Genomic DNA, 26,865 nt, shown 5'->3' with positions numbered 1-26,865 from the left:
GGCCAGCAGCGGCCAGGCTGGGAGTGGGGATGCCTGGGTCCTTGAGGGTGAGGAGGCTGAACAGGCCACGTAGGGCTTCTCGGCCCTGGCAGGCCTGGGAAGTACCGAGTTAAGTCAGGGTTCCACACTGTAAAGCAACATGCAGGGCCTGGATCAAGGCATGGAAACCGATTAGAAGCCTGGAAAAATCAGGCTTGGGGCATGAGGGAATTGGCCTGCAGCGGAAAAAGCTGTGCTGGAGACAGGGAAATGGGAGCCTCCTTTCAAGTATAGGAACAGGGAGGAGAAGCAGAGCTGTGTGCATGCGAGATGATTCTGTGGGCACCTGGGGGGAGTCTGAAACCTCCCATTACCTCCTTGTCTGGTTCCCCGGAGCCCCTGCATGACCCAAGTGGTGGGGCTCAGACCTGCTCCCTGAGAGCTCCCAAGGCATTGGCTGTAGTGGCCTCACAGCGCCCAAGGGACAAGCATGGCTTGCTGGGGTCTCTAATGGGGCATGTGGATCTCCACTTCTTACAACCTGCAGGCAATGGAGGCCCCGTGGCAGACATTACCAGCCTGTTTCCCAATGAGGCAGTGGTCCTCAGTGTGTGGGATTTGGCCAAAGCGAGTTCAGGGACCTGCTCTGAGTTTCTTGGCTAGGTGGCCACCAGAATGTCCTCACTTCAATCAACAAGTTAGCTTTGAGCACCTTCTCTGTGCTCAGCCCTAGGCCCGACATTCTGGGAGACTGGGTCCCAGGGACTCAGGCACCTTGATTACCAGGAGCTCCAAAATGACCCCCTCGCACACTGGGAGCATTCAAGGTACAACTATAATTCAGTAGTGAATTACGCAACCCAGGGGGAGACCGCTCTGCCAGAGCCAAGGGGAAAGCAATGGCTGGCTATGTCCGTGGGCCGGTGAGGACGAAGCCAGGGGGAGAAATTCTAAGAAGGGCGGCCAGCAAGTTGGGAACCAACAGATGGGCGGATTTTGGACTGGTGACAGGAGCAGGCATAGGGGTGATGAGAATGGTAGGATGGTGAGAGACCTGGTCTGACCAGGGCACTGTTCCTTTGATTGTTCGTTCATTCACTTGTTCATTCATTCATTGCACAAACACACCCTCAGCACCCCTGATGTGCTATGCCCACAGCAGACCCCATTCCTGCTGAACTATGCTTCTGGTCCAGCAGGGAAACAGAGGCCGAGCAAGCTGTCCAAGGATGCTGAGAACTAAGAAAGGGATGTCCAGGGGCCCGGCCATTGGCAGGGCCCACCTCCTCTGAAAGGTCAGGGAAGGCCTCCCTGGGCTGAGAAGATGGGGGCGCAGCAAAGAGATTTTGGAAGGAGATAGACTTCTAGATAGAAGGAGATAGAGGTCCTGCTGTTCACCAACCACTAAGAAAGAGCAGGTTAGGGTAGGGGGCATTGAGATGTCCCCCTCCACTGGAAATGCAGCTTCAGAGCCCTGCAACGGGAGACCGAATAGCATTCTGCTTGTTAGCTCCTCCAGCCCACACCCAGCCCCATACCCCTGGGGACAGAAGCAGAGTGCTTTGAGGATGCCATGCTCAGGATGGACCACAGTCTCCAATCTGGAGGTCAGCCTTCTCTGGCCCGTGGTGGCCTACGGGTTCTGCACCCTGGCCAAGGGAAGCCTGTGTCTCACTTGTACTGATTCTGTGAGCCCGTGCAGATGTGCAGGTGGGCCCTAACGCCCGCATGTTCAGCTGGGTGCCCTACTTGGCTCTCAGTGTTGTGTGTCTAAGCATACTGAGTTCTCTCAAAAGGGAGGGCGCTCTTTTTTCCCCCCAAGAGCGGCCCCCCAAACTCCATGTCCAGAGGAGCCAGCTTTTCTTAATTTAGCAGCCCAGTGTACGTGCTTTATTCTAGTTTGCACAGAAGCATGGATGGCTATGAGGCAAGGGCTGGGTGAGCCCAGCTGCACACCCCCGGCCCCTGCCAAGCAGGCAGCAACACGTTTGGTCCTCAGAGACCCCCAGTCACTGCTGATTGGACCAGAGGCAGACACAGAACCCAAACGCAGCCAATTTATAGCCTAACTGGAGATCTGTGACCTTGTGACCTGGCACAAAATCAGGATCCCAACCAATCAGATGCCTCTTTGGGAAGCGTGGGCCTGGAGAAATCCAGAGATGGAGCTGTTAGAGGGGCAGCTGGAGCTGTGTGCTCTCACAGAAGGGCCAAGCCTGAGAGGACCGGGGAGTGGAGGGCTAACGGCCGCCATCTTGGGCAGCGCTCCTGGGCTGAAAGAGGCAGACTGACCTGTGGGGAATGTGGCTGAGCCGAGTCCAGATCTGCTCTCCAGACCAGGCTGGTTCCACAGGTGTCCCTGTCACCCCACAGCAATCTTTCTGAACTGCTCCCCTTAGTTTACACTAGTAAGTCTTTGTGTTTTTGCCTCTTGGAGCCCTCTGCAGGTGAAGGGAGAGGGGGAGGACATGGGGCATGGTGGCAAAGTATGAAGAGGGGTCGGGCTTTCACTGGGCTAAGACAGCCAACACGGACATGAACAGGGATTGAGGTGAGTAAGAAACGCCAAGGAAGAGCCTGTCCAGCCAAACAGGGCCCCCGTCCCTAATAGAAGCTCAGAGGGAAGATCCACGAGGGCCAGAGAGCGTCTTACCGGAGGAGAATGCTCATAGATGTTAGTGCTGTAAGGCAGGTTGATGAAGATGGGGTCCATGTCCTGGACATCTGTGATGACGATGGCCAAGTTGGCCAGGGTGGACAGAGGCCTGGTCTTATCTTGATCCTTAGAGGACAAAGAATATACAACCTTAGATGGTGCCATTATTGACATGCACACACGTGCACATACACACACATCTGAACACACATGACATCCATGAGTACAAACACATGTGCCCATGGACGCAAGTGCTCCTCTGCCCCCGTGGGAAGCACATTAGTACACAGAAGTTTGAGGACTCGAACCCACAGTGATCTCTGACCTGTGCAGGAAAACATAAACAGGAACCCCAATGCCCGGCAGAAGGTGGTTTGTCCAATGTCACAAAGCAGGGCTAGGGTAGAGCCAGTGCTCCTGCCCCCAGCCCAGCCTAGGCCTGATCGTCCCGGACATGTCATGGGTGGGATGACTGGCCTGGGGAAACAAGACGGTGCTGTCCTCAGCAATTTCTCTTGATTCAGGCAGAGGGCCAGTGGCCCTTGCCATGCCCACTTCCCGCCACCTCTCATCCTGGGACAGCAAGGGAATGACCAGCATGGGTGTTCCTCAGAAGAAAGACCCTCTGATGGCAGAGGGGGCCACTCTGAGACCTGATCCCCCGACCAGCGACCTCCCCCAACCCCTCCGCCACCCCCACAGGGTTTACTGGTCAAGCAACTTTTCTGGTAGAACCAGCAGGGGGAGCTCCAGGGCCTGTGACATTTGGGGGACTCCAGGAAGAAATCCTGAGAGGTCATAGGAGCCATCCCCCTGTGGCCAGGTAGGCAATGTTTAGACCCTCCTAGTCAGTTGGAAATGTAGTCTTAGGAAAGCTCGATGAGAAAGGAAGCCAGAAACACAGCTTTGATAGCCCTAACATACACAGCCCACCGTGATGAACTGTTTAAACAGCCCTCTGCTATTGAATGACGATAGCCCCCAGGAACAGAGTCGTTGCTGAGTGCAGACTACGGAGCAGGCATGGGGCTACCCCTTGTTTGCTTCTGTACATACCATGTGCCCATTATTCAGGTACATTAACAGAAGGTCGGAGAGGATATTCAGATAGGAGACTCACAGAGGTAAATTGCCCAGAGTCACACGGCCAGAACTCAACTCAGATCCTTCTGCAGTAAAAACCTGTCCTAACTGCTCTGATCTGGGGCCCTAACATCAGCTCGGGCCCTGACTTGCTGTGTTGCTTGGAATAGATTTTCTTCCCTCTTGGGGTCTCAATTTCCTTCTCTGTGAGGTGAAGGGGCTCAAGGCAAGGACCTCCAAGGACCCTTGGGCCTGCAGATTCTCTGGTCTGGGATCTGAGGAGTGACTGCGCTCTGATTAGGTCTCCCTTGGTCTGGGGTAACCGGACTGATGCCAAGCATTCCCCCCATCACAGCAAGCCTAGAGCTTGCTCCTGCCTTCCAGATACAGAGGTGCAGCAGAGCCTTTGGGAAGGGAAAGCAGGTTGTCCTAATAGTCCTCAGGGGCAGCCCATGGAGAGGACAAGGGACTTCGGGGATGAGGAGTGAGAGCAGCAGGGTGGAGGAGAGTCTGGACACAGGAGGAGCTGAGCCCAGTGGTTCTCATTTGTCATTACTGGGCTTTGCATGTAGAAAGCTTTGTCCAGCCTGGCAGCTGTCCTCCCTGTCCCACCGTCTTGGGGCCACAGCCCTCCTCCTGCCACAGATCCCTCCATCCAGCCTACCTGAGACTCCGGAGTGGGGGACAGGGAATGGCAGGGAACACACCTGGCAGGGCGGGGACCTTGCCAGGTTCCCAGCTGTGACTCTGGGGGCCTGCAGCTCTCAGCAGCCACTCCTAGGGAAGTCCCCCCCCCGTTTCCCCACCTGCCGCCCACACTGCTCCCCGTGATGTCCTGATGCCTCGCAGGAGAACCTCCTTGGGGAAATGTCCCGCAGCCAAGGGCACAGCACCAGGCCTGAGGGGGACAGAGCTTCAGGTGGGGGAGCCATCCGCAGGGAAGGGCCCCTCCTGTTCCGCTGCTTGCAGTCCTGCTCTCCAGCAAGATTAAGAGCAATTTAACTGTATTCACCATCTCAGCTGGAGCCCGGGCCTCTTGGCAGGTCCGGCCACCCAGGTTCTTGCCGCCCTGGCTCTGGTCTCTTCCCCGCCTGCCCAAAGCCATTTTCAGGGAAGACGGAAATTACTCCACAGGGACAGATGCATAGCAAAAAAGAGAGCAAGCAAGCATCTGTGTGTTCCTGGGCCCCTGCGTGTGCAAATGGAGAGCAGCTGGAGGGGCACCACGGCTGTGTGCGGGCGTGAGGCAGCGTGCAAGGGCACAGGTGCGTGCAGAGAGCGGGGACCAGTTTTGCATACTTCCTTGATCCCAGAAATCTGGTTTACTAAGAGCAGGACATGCGACCTTCCGGACAAACTACACTTAACCAGGGGAGAAGGAAAGAATGTGAATGGCCCCCACAGTGGCCTCCCTAGGAAAAGCATGCACTTCCTGGCTCCTGGGAACTCTCTACACCTTGCGCAAGCTTGGGGGAACCCCAACTTTCAGACCGGAGGACCCTTGGCCTAGTCCGTGGGTCTTGCCCCAGGATCTGGGTTCTCTGACTTGCAAGAGGAGCCCCCAGGGCCTCAGGCAGTCCCCACTGCAGTGACAGGGGGCTGGAGGGAGTTGCTGGGTGTCAGGCAAACGGGTCTGGCAGGTCAAGAGGGAGTCTTATAACTTGTTTCACTCTCGGCCAGAGCTTTGTAAACAGAAATTGAAGGGACAAGAGGCCAGCTCTCGCCCTGCAGGAGAGGAGTGCAGGGCTGGGAACCTATTCGGAGTGTGGCCTGCCTGTCCCCCAGGCCCTTGCAAACAGCAGGGCACAGAGGCCAAGCAGCTGTGAGGATCTGGAAACTCAGAAACTCCTGGCCACGGGGCACTGGACTGGTGTCAGACAAACTGGGTTTGCATTCTTTCTCCCCACTACTTACTGGCTTGTAAGTCTCAATAGTGTTAGCCATAAAATGGGACAATTATTCCTCTCTCTCTCCTGGCTGACTAATCCTGGAATTCCCAGGACCCAGCACGGTGCTTGGTACACATGAAAGGGCCCTCCTGTGTAAGTGTTACCACTTGGGAGCAGTGGCCAGGAGGCCCGAACCCTCTGGCGCCTACGTGTAGGGTAGTGTCAGGACACCGTTGGGTCTGAAGTTCCAGAGAACAAGGGGACAACCCCACACCGTGGACGTCCTGCGGGGTTCCCAGTGCTGGCTCTGGATTGCAGTGGCTGGATCACTGTGGCAATGACCTGAATTGTTCCCAGGCCTCAGTTTCCTCATCTGTAAAATGGGTAACTTCATATTACATATGAGATAGGGCTGCTGTGAGATTTAACCGAGAGGATCCATTTGAGTGCTTGGCACAGCATTGCTCCTATTCTTATGGTGACTCTCGTCAGCATCCCTGTTACGGAGGCTTGACCAGCTGGGAAGGATGCTGGTGTCACACTGCTCTCTCCTAGGGTGGGAGGAAGCAGACTTCTGGGGCGGGGCTCACCGTGGCATTGACGGTGAGCTGGTAGGCCTGCGTGGTCTCGTAGTCCAGCTCCCGGACCACCGTGACGATGCCGCGGGCGCTGTCGATGGCGAAGAACGGGGAGGGGGGCTGGAAGGAGTAGAGGACGCTGCCTCCTGCCCCCAGGTCGGGGTCCGTGGCATTCACGATGAAGATGGGTGTCCCCACCGGCGTGTTCTGGGGGTGAAGCAAAGCAAACAAAAGGGTGAGTGGTGCCCGGAACAGCTGCCTTTGTTGGTGACTATTCCCCCAAAGCCCATTAACCACGTCCCTCCAGCCAACCAGACCCGCAGCTTTGTCATTTTTATTCTAAGAGGGTTCAGAGGAATTTAAAATGCAGTATCTATTTTTTTCCCCTTTTTTTGATGGCCTCCTGGCGGCTATAACAGCACAAGTTCTGAAGATGATCTGCTCATCCTGGCGTTCTGGATGAAGGCCTTTTGGTCCCCAAATCCCTGATTCTTGGCGGTGTCACTTCCTCTGTTGAATGCCCCTTGCTGCCCAAGCCTCAGGCCCAGGGCTGCTCTGGGGGGCATCTGGGAGTCTGTATGTCGGGGGGCTTCATGGGTGGGGAGCTGAGAAGTGTGTGCCACAGGCAGGAGGTAGGGGGCCCTGAGGCTTTGCCGGGCCCCACAGAAGTTACTTGGATTGCCTGGGGTAGGGCATCCACATGCCATCTCTGGGCCATGGCAGCCTGCCACGAAAGGCCCACAAGACCCACTAGAAAGGTACCACCTCCTGGGAGCCTACCATGATTCCCTCTGTTACACACTGTCTATAGACTCCTGCCCTTTTCTGACTTGGGGGTCTCTGGTTAAATGTAACTTCCTCATGGAACCTTCCAGACCCCTAAGGCAGGTCAGCCCCTACCATCCCTCCGCCCCCAACAACCACTGTTTATACTAAGGTTCCCCACCACCCCCAGGGGATTTTCATCATCCACTGTCTTCTGTAATGCCTTGGTCAGGGCCTGTCTTCCCTCGCAGCACGTGTGCCCCACGGAAGCCACAGGGCTCCAGCTGCCTCGCCTGACACACTGCCCGGCACACGGCAGGTGTTCAGCCCACATCCTTTCTGAAGACACAAACGAGTGGCTCTGAGAGCGCTCTGCACATGCTCGCTTCTAGCCCGACTGCCGGCTCTCATCACCGCGGCGTCCACCACAGTACCTGGCACGGCAGCCGTGCCTGCGGAATATTGGACGAGGGAATTTTATTCATCAGTTAGTGGACTCTGGGCACACCTGGAGATAGGCAATTGAACGAGGCTCTTTGCAGAGACAAAAGGGTACAATCCTTGCTCCCGTTGACTGTCCTTTGAAAAGGGAGTGATGGCTCAGAGAGGTTAAGTCACTTGCCCAAGTCACACAGCTAGGCAGTGGTAGAAGAGGGCCTGGAATTCAGGGCTGGCTAATTCTAAGCCAGTGATCTTATGCTTCTCTCAAATACCGATGGCAGTTCTTTCCCTGCCTCTTCTGTATGATGCTGAGCTCAACTGCCCCGGGGGTGGGACCTCCCAGCTAGGAGTGTGGGACTAGCCCGTTACCTTGCTGGTGGCACAGCCGATATTCCTGGCCTTGTGTTTATTCCCACTGGGATGAACTGGGTCCTTTCTGAGACCTGCAGGGCTCCTTTCAAGGACAACAGCCACACTGCTGCCTCTTCCCTGTGCTGCTGGCCAGGACTTGGGCCCTGCGTCATCAGTTTGAGTAGCTTCTGTCACTGAGGCATGCTGGCGGCCCTTCCCTGGGACCATCTGCTTGAGGCAAGGGTGTTCTTTATAAAACTCCTAGTCGGGCTCGAAAGGGCCTCAGGAGAACTAGGCTATGGATCTGCCACTGTTTCTGAGTGTGCTGACTCTCCCCCATCACTAGGCAAGTGCCAGGCTAAAGGGACAGGCTCCGAATCTGTCCTCCCGCCAGCACAAAGGACAGGACGTAGACAGGGAGGCCTCTCCCCTCCACACCATCCATGACTCCCCAATGCCCCTTGCATAGAACACAGGCCCTCATGGTCTAGCCCTGTCTCTTCCTTCACGCTGTATTTCCCGGCAGGCATCCCTTCTTGGCCTTTTGGCTAAGATCATGGGTAGCTTCTATTCGTATTGGTTTAATATTTTCTGGTAGGTAGAGCTAGTTGTACTTCTCAAACCCAGCAGGCTGCCTCATACCTCAGGGCTTCTGAACCTCCTTTTCCTTTGCTAGGCCTTCCCTCCTCAGCTCGGTGGCTTGGAAAACAGATGCTCTCCCTCCCTCCCTTCAGAAGAGAATCAAGTGTGCAAGGGGGCAAAGTGCCAGGATTTCAGGGATCGACTGACTCTATGGGAACCCTAGCCTTGCTGTGTGTCTTTGGGTTACTTATACTCTCTGATCCTTAATGCCCGCTCTGTCCACTGAAGTTAATAATATGCCATAGGGTCACGGTGAAGAGAACATGAGCTCCCGAGTACAAATTTCCCAGCATATAATAAGTGCTTAGAAATGGGCAGTCGGATGTTGTCATCTTGTGCCTTCTAGAGGACTGCTGACAAGAATGCCTTCGAGGGGAGGGCAGGCAGGTGTCAAGAAGCACTAGGAATATTAATGATGGTACTGTGCTGGGCATTCCCTGTTTGTACCCCCCCAAGATGCACTGAGTACCCTACTCTGTCTCCCCGTCCCCACCCCAGGGAGACCTCAGTGGACCACATCCAGCCCCAGGCTCCTTGCAGGCTGGCTGCTGCCCAGGGAACGTGCTGGTATGAACTCAAGAGTTTGGGAAAGAGGCTGGAGGAGAGTTTGGCTATTACTTTTCTACTCCTTCTAGTTCCAAGCCAGCAGCTCCTCCTCCTTGACTGCAGCCTTCAGTGAGCTCCCTAAGCCCCACTCTCCCCTCCCCTTCCCTCTTCAGCCCTAGGGGCTGCTTCTGATCCCAGGTGCCTCAAAGTCCCTTAGTGACCCCGGGCCCTGCCCGCCCCCTGTCACAGTCTTTTCACTGAAATGCCTTTGTTGGAACTGAGATGAACAGTTTCCTGGGGGATTTGATGGGTGCAGGCACTTTGCAGATACACACCCTTGGGCCACCAGGTGCACAGCCCCAAAGTCTAAGCTCCCCTGGTGCCGCACTCAGGGGACCCAGACCCCAGCCCCGACGAGCTGCCATGATGGCATGGGTCTTGAGATCTCCACAAGTCTCTTGGCTAAACTACGGTTCTCCCACTTCCTCCCGCCCTCTCTAGATCCTATATGCGCATCATCCACGTGCACATGGGAGTCAGACCCACATACCAGAACAAAACATTCCAACGGGACCTGAGGTGTCTGCCATGAGAGGGAAGGACATGTCCCGATTTCATAGCAGCCAGCCCCTGGAGGGGGCGTGGAGCTCGACAGCATGTCAGAGCACACACCACAAGCAGCCAGTGCCCAGAGGAGAGGGATGGCTCCCGTGAGAATGTCAGCTCACCGGCCCCCTGCCTCGGGGAGGAGGGGACATTTCACCCAAGCATACCTCATGGTCCGGGGCAAAGGCTCTCTGGGCAACTGACCAGACGATTTAAAAGCAAGATTCGAGAAGACAGGGGAAAAGGGGGGAAAGAAGGAACGGTCCGGTGTCTGACCTTCTTAGATTATGTTTCATGCCCTGCAGTGAAAACCCATTTAATTTCTGCATAATTTAGAAAAGGTTTTAAACGGGCCTGGCAAAGAGCCATTCATATACTTAGAAGGGACAAGCCATTGGAGAGAAAAGAATGCTGACTTCCTGCATTTCAGGTTCTGGGTGCCTATCAGGGATATGCTCTATTAGGGATATGGGGGAGTGGCATTCATCAGCACCTACACTTGGGGCCTCTCCGAGCACCCAGCTGCTGCTTCATGCAAATGTGCAGATGTGCCCCTTTAAAGGTCTACACCTTCCACACAAGCAGATTTCCCCCTGTGACCAGGTGTAGCTGGGCTTTGGAGTATACAGCAGGCAGTAAAACTTGGTGACTCCGAGCATGGCCTGAGTCACACTCCCTAAGTGTGACTGTGAGCCTTTCCACGTACTGGCTGGAGACCTCAAGCATATGCTGCTGAACTGACTCTTTTGGCCTCAGTTTCCCTGTGCGAAGGAAAATATAAAAATGGAACTGTTCACAGTACCTACCCCCAGAATTGTGAGAAAGAATTACACGAGACAAGGTGTGGAGGGGAAAAAAAAAACCTCGCTGAGCCAGGCACAAGGCAATATTGAGCAATACTCAATAAATGGTCGTTGCAATTATTATTATGGTAATAAAATACCATCACAAGCAGCGTGAGATGAGCTCTGTTTAAAGGGGGGTATTAAAAACAGCCAATCAATCTCTTTATCATGAACTTAGACAAATGGGCATTTTAAAATTCAGAAAGAGACCATCTCTGTTGATGAGTTCATGGCTGCTGCAGACGGGTTCCAGGTGGGAGAACTTCAGGAGGCCCTCCCCAGGGGAACTGGAGGGCCCCGGAGAGGAGGGCAGGGGTCTGAGGAAGGCGTGGGAGGGGCTCCTGGAGGCAGCTCCTGATCATGGAGTCCAGGCCTGACCCTGCACAACTCAGGGATGCGTTGAGTGTAGGAGCAGGAAGGAGCCTTGGGGATTATCCAGTCCTGTCTCCCCAAATTACTCATGGTACAAGTGAGGGGCTGCGTCTGGCTCTCGGTCTCTCAGGTGGTGACTGGCAGAGCCACGACGGCAAATATAGCGCTTTATTCATGCCACCCAGAGTTGCTAACCACTGCCTCCCTCCCCACACTTGCCCCAAGTAAAGATGCGCTTTAAAAACCCACAGTTCTGCTTAAGGGAATGGATCCAGGCAGCCAAGTTTGTACCAAGTGACTTCAGACCTAGGGCACATCTGATTGGTCCAGGGGCAACCACGTGACTCAAATAGGCCAATCAGATGCGGCCTGGCCTGTTAAATCCATTTTATGCAGAACCTGAAAAAGAAGGTTCTTGCTATCTGGTTAGGGCTGGAGTGGGCACCGTGACAAGCCCAGCGCCACACAGAAGCCAACATTTACAGGGCAGAGGAGAAGCCACGGGTGGGCCGAGAAAGCTCAGCTGCAGCGATGGTAATGGAGCCCAGTGAGGGAGGAAAGCAGAGACATGTGCCTCTCAGAGCCTCCCCTGCCCTGGTCTTCGCAGACCCTGCTTGGACTTAACTTCCTGTCCCTGGCTGTGGCGCAGGGACTGCATCTGGGCTGTCCTTCCTATGGCTACACCCTTTGGCTTACACTGTGCTCTATGGGTCTCCATTCCTTCCTCCCCCACGGTACCCCCAGAATGCATCCAGCCCCAGGCAAGGCCTCCTCATTCCTGCAGCTCTGCCCCAGGCTCAGCCTGACTCTTGCCTGCCGGGATTCCGTCCTTTTAATGCCCAGGCTGGGCCACAGAAAGCAAAGCTCCCTACCACTGCTCCTAGGCTGCTGGGGGCAAGGAAGGTAATAAGGGGGAGAAGAATAAAACAGCCTAGATGAATGAATGCTGGCTCCCTCTCTTTTAAAAGTGTCCCCAGATACTCCTTTTAACATGCAAATCCAGACAGGTCACTGCAGTGATCGGCATGAATGTGGGAGTGGCAGGGGAGCGTAGGAGACAGCTTGGTCACTGGCTTGACACCATCATCCAAGACAGGCCTGGAGGAGGGGTACCCTACAAAGCCAGGCTCTGCCCACCTGGAGACAAGGAGACCAAGGGGAAGGGACCCCTCCGGTGTCTAGGCTTGGGGTTTGGGGTCTACAGATCCATTACCAGGGTGGGCCTGGGCTGCACAGGCAGGGCCAAAAGGCCCATTTCAGCTGAGGTGGGCTGCCTCATTCTAGGGCAACTTCTCCTCACAAATTGTTGGTGGAAACTGGTTCTGAGTCCAGCTTCTTGTTGAAAAGGAGCAGCTGGTCTCTGGAAGGAAAGGTTCCAGGCCCCTTGGCCGGCTTCTCTGCCCCAGTTCTGCTCCCAGCGCCTCTTCCCCCACGGCCACGCCCCACTTGCCCCATCCTGCCCCCCCCCCCACCGGAGCTTCTGAGCCCTTACATGGGAAATCTCTCCAAATGTCCCGCCCAGGCCTCCCGGGAGGCAGGGAACAGTGTTTAGGGATCAACCCCCGCAAAACCCTGGCAGGCCAGGATGATCCTCTCAGCAGGAGCCCCGCTCCAGGCAGGGCGCAGACAGGGCAGGCCCCTGCCTCTTCCAGCTCCCATTTAAACTCCACACCACTTCTGATGGACCTGCTGTAAATGGGCCGCCCTGTGCAATTCAGAGACAAATAAATCTTTTTGCTACTCCTGGGGTGACAAGGGAATAGACTCTGGGAAAGTTCTGCTGTGCAAGGGATCTTGTTCGTTAATAATAATGATAAATAGCTCACTTCTCACATGCAGTGTGAGTTACATTACACTCCAGGCTTCTACAGAGGTGGCTTGGGGTGCTCACTGGAACGGCGGGGGGTACAGGCAGAAGGGAGGAAGAGGGCCGGGCAGGCAGAGAGGCGGAGAAGGAGGGTAAGGAAGGGGGGGGGGGAGGGAGAAGAAGGTGACCAGGGACAAAGGAAGATAGGAGGGGATGGTGAAAGGGCAGAACTGGGGAACAGAGGGCGATGGGGATAAGCCGGAGAGCATTCCCAGGAAGAGAGAGGGAAGGAAAGAGGGAGGAAGGAACTGGAAGGAAGAGGAAGCAGCACTGCAGAGGGAAAGTTGTGAAGAAAGGAAAAGAAGTATAAAAGTTTGAAGTGCCTAGAGAAAGGAAGATAGGAGAGAGAGGAGAAGCACCCCATCCCCGCTCATCTTCGCGGCCTACGCTCGTCAATTCGATTTATTCCGTATCCTCGACCAAACCTCTGCAACAAGCCCTACCATTTCCACTGTAGGTGCCATCTCTAAAGGCGTTATTAATATTTATGGAATGCTTGCTGGATGCCGCCACAGTCTTTAATATCTTATTATAAAGCCTGTTATAAAATGCATTAGTAATAAATTCCTGACAGATGGAGTTCTGACAAGGTGCAGGCATCTAGGTGGATCTGAGCTGGGAACAGACGCTCCTGGAACGTGCATGTGCTGCTCAGAGGCTGGGCTGCAGGGCGCCCCCTGACCCAGGTGGGGTGGGGGCAGGGGAGGGAGCTTGATTCTCCACCCTCAGGCCTGGGGCGGGGGTCAACAAATCTTATCTCATCACCTCTTTTTTCCAGGACAGGTGAGGGGGGTGGGGGGTGGGGGGTGGAATGAAAGCTCAGAGAAATGAAGCAACCTGTCCCACGTCACACAGCTTGTAAGTAAGTGGCGGAATTAGGATTCAAGTTCGGATCACCTCTGTGTCCCCAGACCTCAGGGACCCCAGAGATGGGGGTGGACAGTGGGTCCAGGGCCCCTGCTCAGGCATGGCTAATTCATTCACTGTCCTCTGTGAAAGGGCAGGGGGTGACCTGGGAACCGAAGACCAAGGGCTCTAGGTGGTCTGTGTTAGAAAAGGGAGAGCTGGTAGGGAGATTTAGCTCCCCAAAAAGTTCAGAAGGAAGAGGGTATCTCCAAGTTTTCACACTTCCATTGGAAATCAGGATATGGGCTCCCACTGTGCCAAGAAGTCAAGTCAGATATAAAGGCCTTTCTGACAAGGGGGCTCCTGGGGCAGTGGGTGGGGCACCTGTGTTTGTTTCCATCGAATGCCAAAGCAGGTACCGGTTCACTGGTGACCCGGAGGCAGGGGCCTACGGGGTCTTGGGGAGGGCATCATCCCAAATGTAAGGGTTTAGAGGTTTTGTGGCATTCCAACTTAGGGAGGAGGAGAAATGGGGTCTGTGGGAGACGTGGGCTATATTTATTTCTCCAAGAGGTGAGAAAGAGAGACTGGGCTCTAGCTGAGAGCAGGTCCAAAGAGAACAACAGTGCTCTGAGAGGAATCTGGAGAGGCAAGAGCCCACCAGGCCTTGATGGCTGTCTCAAGTGGCCCCATTCGGTCAGGGAGGGGCCCACCAGCTCCACCACCAGCATGTGCATGCATATAGCACACTCTCTAGCACCAGCCTCTGCAGAGGAGTCAGGAAGAGATCATTTCACAGCACCTCTTCTCTCCATCAGCGTCTGCTCTCTCTCAGATGATGTGCGTGAGAATCCAAAATGTGCTAGGTCTGCTCTGAGAGCCAGGCAGGCTGCCGGGTGGAGGCTCTGTAGGCAGAAGGAGCCTCAAAGGGCTGAGCTCTGAGTCCCACATACCCTGATAGGACTCGAGTACTTTCCCAGCTATTCCACTCCTTGGAGCCAGCTCAGTGCTTACCCACCACTGAGTCCCTCCCTCCTTCTTGGCCTCCAGCTGTGTACTGCCCCTTTTGAATCCCAGGAAGACACTCTTCAAAGTACTGACCTAAGGCCCCTCCTGACTTCCCCATGTCTGCAAAGGTCTTTATCTACCAGAATAATCTTGGACTTGCCCCTCTCTCTTGCCCCCCATTCTTCATCAGAATGTCAATTCTTCCTTCCATATTCCCCAAATTCTCCCTTTTCTCTTTGTTATTTACCTTGGCCACCTCTGTGGTGACACCTATGTCACTTGCACATAGAAGGGATTCAATAAATGTTTTAACAGAATCGGGATTTCCCGTTCAATGTGGGAGATTGAACACATTCATTTATTTCTGTTTTTGTCCAAACCCCTCACCAAAATGACAATATGAAAATTAAAAATGCATAGATCCACAAGGACAAAAAGAACAGGAGAGGAGGCAACTGGAAACAAATGGAACTGAGATTGCCTTAGGAAAGAGGGGCAAACGAAAGCTCAGGCTGGGGACTCAGAACCCTGGAAAATCTCAGGAGCTGGAGATACCAGGTGAGGCCAAAACTGGGAAGACCATCTGCAAATCTTCAAAGAGTAGTCAGACTCCCAAGTGCCTTCCCAATTTGTGCAGAAGACAAGAGGTTTACTTTCTCAAGGGGCCACGTTAGTTGGGCTCTGGACTCAGGCTGGGAGCTGGATAAGGCACTGAAAACAGAGAGGTTAAATGAAAATCTGCATCTCTGCTTTATTCCCATCCCCGATCAGGCCTCTAGCCAGTCAGCCTCTTGGAGACTGACAGCAGGCAGGAGACAGGGAAACTGGCCCAAGAGAAAGACAAACACAAATGTTAACATGGTAGAGTTCTTGCAAAGTAACAGCTAGATCTTCACCTAATCACCCCATAGTGAAGTCCACTGGTCAGCAAGAGCGCTCGCTCCATCCTGCCCTGCCCTAACACACACAGTGGGCTTCTAGGTGGCTAAATGTCAACTCACTTTCAAATATAAACAGGCACATAAGGGTCAGGAAACATTTGAGAAGAGCATCTAATGTGAAAGACAGGGATGGGGGTGGGGTGGAGCAGTGGGAAGGAATAACAAAAATAAGTATCTTTGACATGCTTAGTGAGACAAGGCATAGCCTCTTTGAAATAAGAACATTCCAAGAGGAAGAGACAGTAAAAATAACAAACTTAATAGAAGAGTTGGAAGATAAAGAAATTTCTCTAAAAGTAAGGACAAAACTCAAAGAGATGGAGAAAGGGGGAGAAAAATAAGAAAATCAGAGAAGCAACACCCAACAGAGATCCAACACCCAACTAATAGGGGTTCCAGAGAGAGGAAACAGGGTAAGTGAAGGAGAGGGAATTATTTGAGAGGTGAGGTAAGAAAATCTCCCAGATCTGAAGGACATGTTTCTGGATGGAAAGAAGCCTCTGTGTGTTCAGAGGAAAGACCCACACCAAGTCATAAAACTATGCAGTTTCCAAACACTGAGTCTTCAAAAAAAAATATTAAGACACTTTCAGAGAGAAAACAAAAGACTACCCTCAAAGGGTCAGGGATCACAATGGCACAGAAGTTCTTAACAGTAACACTACAGGAGAAATGACTGCATTATGAGGGAAATGATTTCAATCCAGAATTCTATACCCAGCCAAACTATCAACAAATAGGCATCTAGAACAAATACATTTTTCAAACAGAGTAAAAAAAAAAATGCCCATGAATCCCTTTTCAGGAAATTACTGAAGGGTGTTCTCCCACCAACACGAGGATGTGAACCAAGAGGAAAATATGGGAACCATGAAGAAAGAGACAAAGAAATTCACTGGGCAATTCCCCTATTCCACGCTCCATGCCCACTCCACACAGGCCTCTTCAGCCACTCAGCCTCCAGAAAAGCAAGCAAGCCAGAGCACAGCCAGTCTGGGTGGGAACAGGAGAATGGACTCTCCAAGGAGAATCTTGCCATGAGGAATACAAACTGATAAAAAAAATCAATATACTTTTAATAGACGAAGAGGAGGTACTTGATTAAGTCTGAATATTTAGAAGAAGTGATAGCTTCACAGAACTCTAAGCAAACAGAAAGGTGGTAATTATTAATTCTAGAAAAAACAAAAAAGGAATTATAATTAAAGTACGTGATGTGGCAGAGCTTGAATGATATTTACATAATCACAGTGCTGTGTACACCAAATACTGTGTGAGCTGTGCTTAAGTTGGGAGGATGGGTGGAGCACGTGACGAGGGTGGGTGTGTGTGCATGTGTAGCAAAGGTGAGGTCAAGGGTAGGGTAGAAGTGCCCTTCTCATCCTTTAGAGCTAGAAGTCAATGTCTAAAGCTACAATGCCTAAAATGGAAAATGGATATGCATGCAATTTAGAAATGAGAAGGTAACTATCAGCAATTGGAAGAGGTTGTCTAGGGCTGGGGATCAGGAATGGGAAAGGGTGAGACAGGGCATTGTCGTTTTTTATCATAAGCGTAGCTTTGCTCTTTGACTTTTACACTCATGCAACTATGACTTTGATAAAAATCAATATAAACGTGGAAAAAATGTATCTCCCTAGGGCTGGTCTACTGCAGCCCTTCCTCTCTTTTGGCCATGACCCTGTAGTTGATCCCAGAAAGTCACCTCCCTAAAGCACTGATCTCCCATCATGTTCTCTTCCTCAAACACCACCATAGACTCCTTTTACCTCCAAGGCAAGGTCTCTTGGACCTTGAACCTCAGCAGAGCCTGACCAAAGCTTTCCTCTCTACACTCCTCTTTCGTTTTCACCCCATTGAGACCTTCTGCTTTGGTCAGATTGTTCTACCTGGCAGCCCCCAGAGTGTGGGCCCACTTCTAGCCTTTGCTCATGATGCTCTGTCTTTCCCACCCAAATTCCTCCTGACATTTTTCCCGGAAAGCAGACATCACCATCTGGCATAGAGAGATAATGAGTGGCAGCAGAGTTCCAAGAGAGTCCCCTCCCATGCCAAGTGCCACCTCCCATGAGCACCACATTCCAGGGCTGTCCATGTACCCGCCCTCCCCCAGATGCTACCCTCGACACCCTCTCACTCCCTGACCTGCTGGGGCTGAGGGAAGGAGCACGGTGCAGCACAGGGCTTGATGCCTCCTGGACAGTGCTCAGCTGGCCCACCAGCCCAGCAGCTGGCTGAAGGCCACGTGCAGAGAGAAGGGGACAGACACGCCACCATGGTGGGGTGGCCCCAGTCCCCATAGCATGCAACATTCATCACCAGGCTGCGCCACTCCCTCCCTTAGGGAACCAGCTTCTACTTCTCTCTCTGTGGTGTGGGAGGACTGACAGCAGAGGCATCCTTCCCCACCCTGAGTTAGGCTGACTGGCTCCTGGGAGCCTCCCAGCAGGGACTTATAAACCAGCTTCTGGAGACCAAGAAGCATCCCTTAGGTGATGATTACTCCCCATGCACGTTGACCTGACTGGAAAAAAAAAAAAAAAATCCAGAAACAACACTCCTTAAGTGCTGGGTCATATTCTGGCTTGACAATCACAATCCACAAAGCTTCCTTCTCTGTTGTCACAGAGCATTCATGCAAACATCGATGCCTCAGTTTTCCCACCTGGGAAATGGGTATAGCAAGTCCTTCCACACGGAGCTGCAGGGGAGGTCAAATGAGCTAACAGTGGAGTAAGTACTTTGAAAACTCAAAGGTCAAAATAAAAATCACCACCTTCTGCAGAAGTAGACAACTGTAAGAAAGAAAAAAAACTAGGGAAAGGTGTGATGTGACCTACAGAAGAGTCCTCTCGAAGGAGCTAGTCTAGAGTCCAGAAGCGGGCCATCTGGGTGCCGGGACACTGTCCCTGAGCCCAGGACTACAGGGGGCTGAGATCCAAACACAAACAGGGTTCAGCTGAGGCATGAGGTGGTCTTGAGACTTGGTAGATTCTGGAAAATAGCAATCAGTAGATGCGTGGAGTCTCCTGGGATTTTTTTTTTTTTTTTTTTTTTAGATTTTATTTATTTATTTGACAGACAGAGATCACAGGCAGGCAGAGAGGGAGGCAGAGAGAGGAAGGGAAGCAGGCTCCCTGCTGAGCAGAGAGCCCAATGTGGGGCTCGATCCCAGGACCCTGGGATCATGACCCGAGCCGAAGGCAAAGGCTTTAACCCGCTGAGCCACCCAGGCGCCCCATTTTTTTTTTTTTTTAAGATAAGAAAGAGACTCTTGTGGGTCTAAGGTCATAACTCACATCTATTGAAGACATCCTATATGTCAGACCCTGTTTTAAACACTTTCTATGCATCATATCATACAATCCTCATGGAAACCTCGAAGTACACACTAATACCATGCCTTTTCCAGATGTCCAAGGCCTAGGGGTAATAAGCAGGAATCTGGGGATTTGCACCCAGAGCCCAAGCTCTTAACCACCACGCTATATTATTCTCAGTGACGAGGGAGCAGAGCGTATCAGGTCTAGGAGACAGGGAGTTGGCCAAGATGACCTTGAGAAACTGGGATCCTGTCATTCTGGCTAAGTACCAGGGCCTCCTGATGACATTTAAGGAGTCTACCACAGAATGACTTAGGTCATCCAGAGATTCCAGATTCAGAGGTGACAGATATCAGAAGTCACCAGGAAGGTGCTGGAAGTGGAAGAGTGAGATATCAGGAGCTGTCAGGTTCTTTCATCCGCTGATCCCAAACACATGTATCGAATAACACAGCACACACTCACGGTCTTCATCTCTCCGACCGAAATATGGTCATGAGCAATTACATGTGGTCAGTTACGGCGAGGAGGACAAACATAATAAAGGGAGGCTCTGAAGGAGCAAAACCCTCAGGGAAGCTGCGGTTTGAGTCCCAGCTCCAGCCCTTATTAAAATTGCTGTGTGACTTCAGGGAAGTTAGGCAACGTCTCTGAACCTCAGTTTCCTTGCAATGAGATTATTGTGAGGCTTATGGGAGATAATGCATGAGGCATTCTTAGTGCAAAACAGGTGCTCAATGAGCCTTAGGCTCTGTCATAAAGTTTTACCTCTTGGGGTGGGTGTAAGAGTCTATGAACTAAAGTGCTTTGCAAACGTTACTTCTGGTGGAGCAGTCTGGAAGGGAACAGGATGCTTCTGAAGGCTAAGGTCCTTGCTCTGCTCTCTGCGGGGACAAAAGGCCTGTATAACAGGCCCGGAAACCTTCCTTGTGGCATGCACCCCATCTGTGTCCCAGTGGAGCCCACTGGCTGTGTCGTGCTGCCAACGGTGCCCTGAGCTCTCTGTGCACAGCTCCATGGCTCACAAATGGGGCTCCATCTCCCAGCCTCCAAATTCATTTCCCTGCATGATGATGAATCATGTTAAACAAAATGAATATGCAAATCTCCTTAGGGCAGGCCTTACATCTATGGGAAGTTGAGGCTAATAAATGGATTCTGAATAAGGAGACGGCTCAAGCAATACAACTTTGGTTCATCTCTCCTCTCCCCTCCACCCTTCAGGCTCCACCCACCAGTGTGCCCCTATGTCCTGAGCTGGGGCGTGCATTCTGAAGGGGCGGATGAAGGAGGCAGCCGAGGCCTGGGCAGGCATGAGGAGTAGGTTAGGCCTGGTGCAGGTTTTCTGTCTTAAATCCCTGACCTGGGTCCCGGAGGCTACTGCTGCTGGACAGTATGATGTGGTAAGCAGAACCTGCCCCTTGGAGCCCCGGGGGCTCAAGGGCTAACGGGCAGGGGTGAGGGGGGTGGGGTGCACACATGACTGCAGGGGAGCTGAGGGCTGGTGAGAGCTGGAGAGAGAGAGGGCAGCTGTGGGAACTCACAGGCCCCAGGGTTGGGGTGGTGGTGGTGCTGGGAAATGGTCTCAGAGTCAAGAGGTAGAGAGAGACTGGAATTATCGGGGCTCCTGAGACTTGAGGGGTCACTCACTCAGGCCAGGGCTATGCTCCCTTGGCTGCACAGCAGGATAACGGGGGAGCTCTGAAAGAAAATCAGTGCCCAGGCCCACCCCCGTCTCTGGGCTTTTCCATTCCCAGAGGAATTCTCAGGTCTGGCCTGGTTGGAGCACTGCCCGCCCCAGACACTACTCTACAGATGGGAAAGCTGAGACCAGGGGAGAGCAGGGGGTTCCTTAACGGAGGTCACACAGATGACATTCTCCTGCTTGGGCAAGGATGGCCCAGGGAAGCCCCCACACTCAAGGAACACACCTGAGGAGGGAGGATACCCCGCTCGGTTGTCTCTGGGAACTTTCCCATGGTACGGGACCAGGACGGCTGTAAAAGCTGGGGAGGGATGGAGTATGTGTTCCCACAGATGTGCGGAGGTGGCTGCCCTCCAAGGGAGGTGTGGGAGGAACAGGGCAGGGGATCCCATTTTTTGGTCTACGGTGCCTGGGGGACCACTGGCTGTAGGGAGCCAGGAGTCCCAGGACACAAAGCCTGCGAGAAGACCACTAGACGGACCCCGAGACAAAATGGAGATCCCGAATCCCAGAAGCACTCTGCTCTGCCCAGGGAAAGGCAGGACGACCAGGGGAGCCATGGCCTCCTCTGTGAAGACCAGACTTGACCAAGACCCAAACCAGCCTCCCCTTGCCTGACAGAACCCACAGGAAGCAGCTCCATACACCACCCAGGTGCTTCAAGTTCATGACCAACCTGGCCAGGACGTCCCAAAGGTCTCTCCCCAAGCCCCTCCTGGAATTACGAATGTGGAGACCGATTTCTAGGGAGAAAGAGAGCACTCCCCAGCTCTGCTCCTCATGGCCCCAGGGTGCCCAGTGAAGGGCTTGCCAGCTCCTAGGGCATACCGGCCTTCCCCCAGGAAGTAAAGGGTAGGAATTGCAAATGACTTTCATTAAGCAGGGGTGCTAATACCATGAATTACAAATGAAAGCCAGATGAAGAGGACCCTGGCTGCCTTACCTCCATTTGATATTAATTGGGCGACACTTTGTTTTAATGGTACATTAATTAATGCGGAATTTCGACGGAAGTCCGCGTGACACTCACATTAATACAAATGAATTCATTACTGTTGGTGTTATTACAAGAAATGACAAATAAATCTGTAACAGTGGGACCCTTCAAATAATAATCACGAATCATTAGGTTTGCTGCTCGTTTGTACTGTAGCTTGCAAATATGTGTGTATGTTTTCTGCTGTAAGCGTGCCTTTGCCTTTTGGCTGGGGGAGGCAGCCGGGCGGGGCTGGCTCCATCGTGGGGAAAGGGGAAAGCCTCTTCCAGACTTCTTCACATCTGCTTTTCCTCCCTTTCTTCCTCCCACCTCAACCCCCAGAGAACCCCTCTCCCCTGAGCCCTGCCCCAGGCTTAGTGATTCTGCATCAAGGGTGTGATGGGGGCTGGTCCCCCAAATCCAGCTCACCCAGTGTATACCCTCTGTCCCCGAGGAGGGGGGTAGCGGGGGAAGGAATAAGAACAACGGGGCCTAGGGGGGTGGAGCCTGGCTTGAGGAACCGGTGCAGCCATAAATTCATCTGATCTCGGAGGTTTCCTGTGTCAGATGGGTCTTCAAGCCTCGGAGGGTCTTGGGGACAGAATCCAGGTGCCCCATGAGCAGCACTGTGTTGGAAGTTTTATCCACTTTCTTCTCTTCAGTCTTTGCCAGGTCCCAGAGGCTTTTCCCCACGGTCAAAGGCACTGAATAGGTTTTAAGAGCTTTGAGACTTGAGCAAGGAAGGGCCAAGCTTGGAACTCAGCTCTACCTGGCTCCCGAGCTTCCCATACAGCAGCTCTTCCCAGGGAGAAGCTGCCACCTGCCTGGTGGGGTCAGTATGCTGGTGGAGACAAGGTAGAGCCTGGATGACTCTGGCAAGCTGATCCCTACTCTCCACTCCCCTGCTCAGGGCTTCGGGCTGTAATCTCACAACGGCCAGCAAGGGACCGATGAGCTGGGGCGACAGCTACCGTCCTGGTTGTTCCTCACAGCCTCTCAGTTCCATGAAGCTGAGGCTGGGGTCATTCTTGCTTCTAAAGGGCAATAAGGGAGGCCTCAGGAAACCACACTGCAGGGAAAGCATCAGACGGGCCTGGGTGACTCAGCGGGGGGCGGGGGGTGTTTAAGTTCAACAAACCCTCGGCACACAGGCTGCCTCGTCTCTGCTCTGCACACAGGGCAGATAGTGCAGAGAGATCACAGTGCTGCTCCCCAGACTCAGCCTCGGGATCCCCAGCCCAGGGCTCTAAGTAGCTTCTCACCATCGACTGACATTGATGTGTGATTTGAGAGCTGTTTGCTATCCCTGTTTTAGAATATCTCTCCCTGGAGAACTTTCAAATAAGATCCAGTCTCTGAAGGGGATGCCCAAGAAGGGGTTGGTTAAATGACCTCGTGGGGGGTCCCTCCGACCCTGGGAGTCTGGGACTCCATGAATCATTTGTTCCCTCCCCACCTACGTGAATCCATCAGCCAGTCTGACCTCGATGTACAACAGATTTCTGACCTTTGGCCAACAGGTTAGACAACACGGAACCCAAATCCAGCCTCTCCACCAGTGAGGCCTTGCTAATGTGGCTGCTGGCCCCCGCCCTATGACCTGCCCTCCACCCTGGCCCCAGGAGTCCTGGCTGTCGGAGGCTAACGCCACTTGGCTATTAGGTGCAGACTAGCTCGGGCCAACGGCCTACAATTAGATGTCTGGGGGACTCCAGCCCCCACTCTGGCTCATGTTCACCCCCATTCACACTGGCACTGAATGAGCCAATTAATCACCTAAGATTGTTAACTGTGCTAATTATGCTCACTCTTGGAACTTGTGGAACAATTACATACTGTCTCTGCCTCATGAGCTATCAATTATACGGATTGCAGGCAGGCTGTCACTTCTCCCAAGCCAAGACAGGCGGTCTAACCAGGCTCCGAGCTGGTTTCTCAAGGAGAGCTCTCGGAAGACTTTGCCCGAGTGGAGGCAACACCCAGCAGAAGCAGCAAAGGCAGGGACCTCTCCACGGGGAGAGGCTTTGCCAGTGACTAAGGGGTCACTCAACACTGATCTTACACGAGGGTCTTCATTATACAAAAGCTGTCCCCTTGTTCCCCTAGAAGAAAAGATAACCACAAAGTACTCCCCTGGGAGCCATACTGCTTCCTTCTTCCTTGTGTCCTTCACCAGGCTTGGCACAGTACCCCCAGAGATCTCCGAGAGGGCTGCACATGCACACTGGGTTTCCCTCTAGTTCCCCAGGGGCTCTATACTGCCTCTTTCCAGCCCACCTCAATGCTCATCCCACATTCTGCTGCCCCTACTTCTCCATCTCTTGCCTGGAGGAGAGTTGGTTCCTCTGGCCAAGATCTTTGCTCAACGCAGGAAGACAAAGAAGGAAAGAAACCGTCACGCTATCTTCATGTTACCTGGACCTTGAGACATTCCTGTCCTCCCAAGACCCCTGGACTTCGGACCACAGCCCATAGGCCATTACCACCCCTACACAGACACACTCTCCCCCTCTGCCCCGAAACACCCCCCAACCGGCACTGGGATGACAGTCTGTGATGCGGCTGTCGGGGAAACATCTATTTCTTCAGGCAAGCAGCAGGCCCCAGCAGGCTGTGGCTCCCATCTCCTGGGTTCCCTCCCCCATCTTAGCCCTCCCGCTGCCCAGAGCGCTCATTTCCACACGTCAGGGCAAAAAGCACTTAGAGCCAACTGCTAAGCTCAAATCTATTCTTGTGCGGAGAAATGCACTCCGTCACCATGCCACTGACAGGCTCCGGGCAGGCTGGAGTGCGGTGGCCAGGCTCTGACTAAGCCCACCCCGCTGGGCCTCCCTTCTGGCTCCTGCTACTGGCAGGGGTCAGATGGGCTGGCCCGCCCCTTAACCCCGGCTGCAGCAGCCGAGGGACCCCCAGCCTCCCTGGAGGTCCCTAGGGCTTCTAAACAAGCCACCGCCCACTCCACGGGAATGTCACAAAGATGCTTTCAGACGCAACTGGTCCGAGAACTGAGTCTAAATCTCTCCTAGAAGCCACTTCCCTTGCTCTGTGAATGGTAAAACATTCCCTCTGCATTCAATTGCTAAGCCAGAAACCAGAGTTCTCCATGTAATTTCGTCTCCCAAACATCAGTCGCCCCTTTCTGTCCCTGCCTCTCACCAGCTCCCACCTGGACCGCTGTAGCGGCCTCCTGATTGGGTCCTGCAGGGGGGACCCCCAGCCTTCCCGCTCGGGGCTGGTATGAAACATGCATCTGATTGAATGGCCTGTGCTCAGACAACTGTCCAGTGGCTCTCTGCTGACCTTAAGATCAATGTCAAAGAAAATCTTCCGTGATCCTGCCTGGCCCGGCCCCACCCAGGTCTCCAGCCCCTCCCTTTGTGCTTCAATCACAGAGTGGGGGGGCCCTCTTTCACCTCCTTAAATGAACTGGGTGCTTCTCCACCCCTGAGCCACCTGTATGTCCATCCACCAGAGCTCTTTCTTCATCTTTACCTCCATTAATGCCGACTCAGCCTTCACACCTCAGCCAAGTCCCATTTCATCCAGAACTTTCTCTGACCCCCAGTCTGGCTCAGGTTTGGGCTGCATGTGTGCCCTGGGATTTTCCTGGGGGCTCTAATCTTATCTTCTAATTAGATGACCCTTCAATTACCAGGTGTTCCCCCACTAAGCCCTTTGAGGCTGGGGGCCACGTCTGGGTGTGCTCACTGCTGTGTCCCCAGGCCTAGCACGTGGCTGGCACTGAACACTTGAGGAATGAGAGACACCCCAGGTACCCTTCGCCTAACACTCTCCTCATTCTCCTAGAGTCTCTCCCTTGCACTCACTCAACAAATATGGACTGAGCACCTCCGATATTCCAGACTCTGCTAGGTGATCAAGGTACACTGATGCACACTGTCTGGGAGGAAATCTGAGGGTGTCAGTGACAGGTGGCTGAACCTGAGTTCTGGCTCCCAGTTCCAGCACCACCTGAATTTGGCCCCTGTTGGTCTGTGCTCATGCTGTTTTCCTGCCTGAAACATTCTTCCTCATTCACTCATTCATCCAACAAATAATTTCTGAGCACCCATTAGGTATCAAGCAGTGTTCTAGGTGCAGGGGAAATACTGGCAAACTCCTATGCATTTTCAGCCTCAGCTTCATTATCACCTCTGCCAGGAAGCTCTCCCTGATTACTGAACCTGGATAGGGTGTCCATCCTACAAGCTGCCAGAGCCCCCTCCCTGGACTGCCTCTTGCCTAGCCCATAGCAGCCATGTGATATTTGTTCTCTGCATTGACGGATTGCCCCCATTTGTTCCACCTGTGTCTCCACGAGCTTTAAAAAGAGAGAGGGGGGGACACTGGACAGAGGTGAAGCTGGCGGAGGCAAACACGCAGAAGGCATGCCTGCCATGGCCACTGCTGAAGAGGAGGAGGATGTGCTCTGTGGAAGGCATGAGGGAGAACAAAAGTTGGAAGGCTGGGGTTTTCCTGCCTTGAGTCAAAGAACACCATGGCCCTCAGGTCAGGGGGTACATAAGGCTGTGGGGCCAGAAGCCATGCCAGGCAAGCCTGGACACCCCAGCTATACGGGACTCCAAACCCTTCATGTTTGGGCCTGGTGCTTTCCCTTGGTGTTCAGTCCTCCCCAGAGGTGCTCCTGGCATTGCCCTCATGCTGCGGGGTGCCGGGCGGCCCCTGCCTGGACTCATCACCCCTGAGACCGTGCGTGTGTCAGTCTCTCAAGGCCTCTACTTGGATGTTCTGGGAGAGGCTTCCCTGGCCGCACAACCTGCCCGAGCCCCATGTCTGCTTCAGTTTTCCTCAGGGCCCTTCTTACCAGCAGCCACAGATTTATGTGTGAGTTCGTCTGTCTCCTCCAATAAGCAGGGAGCCTGTCAGCTTTGTTCAGCGGAGTCTTAGCTCTGAGGGCAGTGCCTGACACACAGTAGGCCCTCAAGAATAATTTCGTGACTGACTGACTGACTCCCAGAGCAGAGGGAGAAGGGAGATGGCACTTGGTATCTGTTACTAGGGCAAAAGGCACAGAGCCCTAGAGAAAGGGTTCCCCAGTAGGGCAAATGGAAGCTGCCCGCCTATAGCCCCCACCCAGGGGATCCAGCCAGTGGTGGCACCCAGGGGACCAAGCTGGTGCTGGCCGCAGAGCCGACAGCTGCAGGTGCACACCCGAAGGCACTTGGAATGAAACACAAGGGTGGATATGACCAGCCAAATAGATTTCTTTCCAGGTCGCTGACCTCTCTGTCAGGGACAGTGCTCCATCATCCCCTCCCTGCCACACCTCCTTTCCCTGCTGGCGGTGGTCTGCCTGGGATATGAAAATGCGGCCTGGGGCACCCATGCCTCCCTCCAACCTCTCCTCTCTGCGGCCCTCTTTCTTCTTCTGGGAGGAACTGAGGAAATGAAAGCATCCATAGCTGGGAGAGGCTGGGGAGGGGAG

At 53.5% G+C, this 26,865-nt stretch overlaps 1 protein-coding gene across 1 annotated transcript in view; it reads right to left on the bottom strand.

The window, feature by feature from the left end:
- The window catches only part of LOC111144669 (cadherin related 23), a 354,437-nt gene that overhangs the window by 224,479 nt on the left and 103,093 nt on the right, over positions 1–26,865 (bottom strand). The window contains exons 6-7 of the mRNA XM_022499070.1: positions 6,198–6,392; positions 2,633–2,761 (exon numbers count right to left, since the gene is read on the bottom strand). Of these exons, the coding sequence (XP_022354778.1) occupies positions 2,633–2,761; positions 6,198–6,392 (324 nt within the window). The remainder of the gene's footprint in view (positions 1–2,632; positions 2,762–6,197; positions 6,393–26,865) is intronic.

The sequence above is a fragment of the Enhydra lutris genome, unplaced genomic scaffold (assembly GCF_002288905.1).
Source record: "Enhydra lutris kenyoni isolate GAN:26980312 unplaced genomic scaffold, ASM228890v2 scaffoldscaffold12, whole genome shotgun sequence".
Classification (NCBI taxonomy): Eukaryota; Metazoa; Chordata; class Mammalia; order Carnivora; family Mustelidae; genus Enhydra; species Enhydra lutris.
Note: the sequence above shows the minus strand (reverse complement) of the source record. Positions and strands in the feature narration are given on the sequence as shown.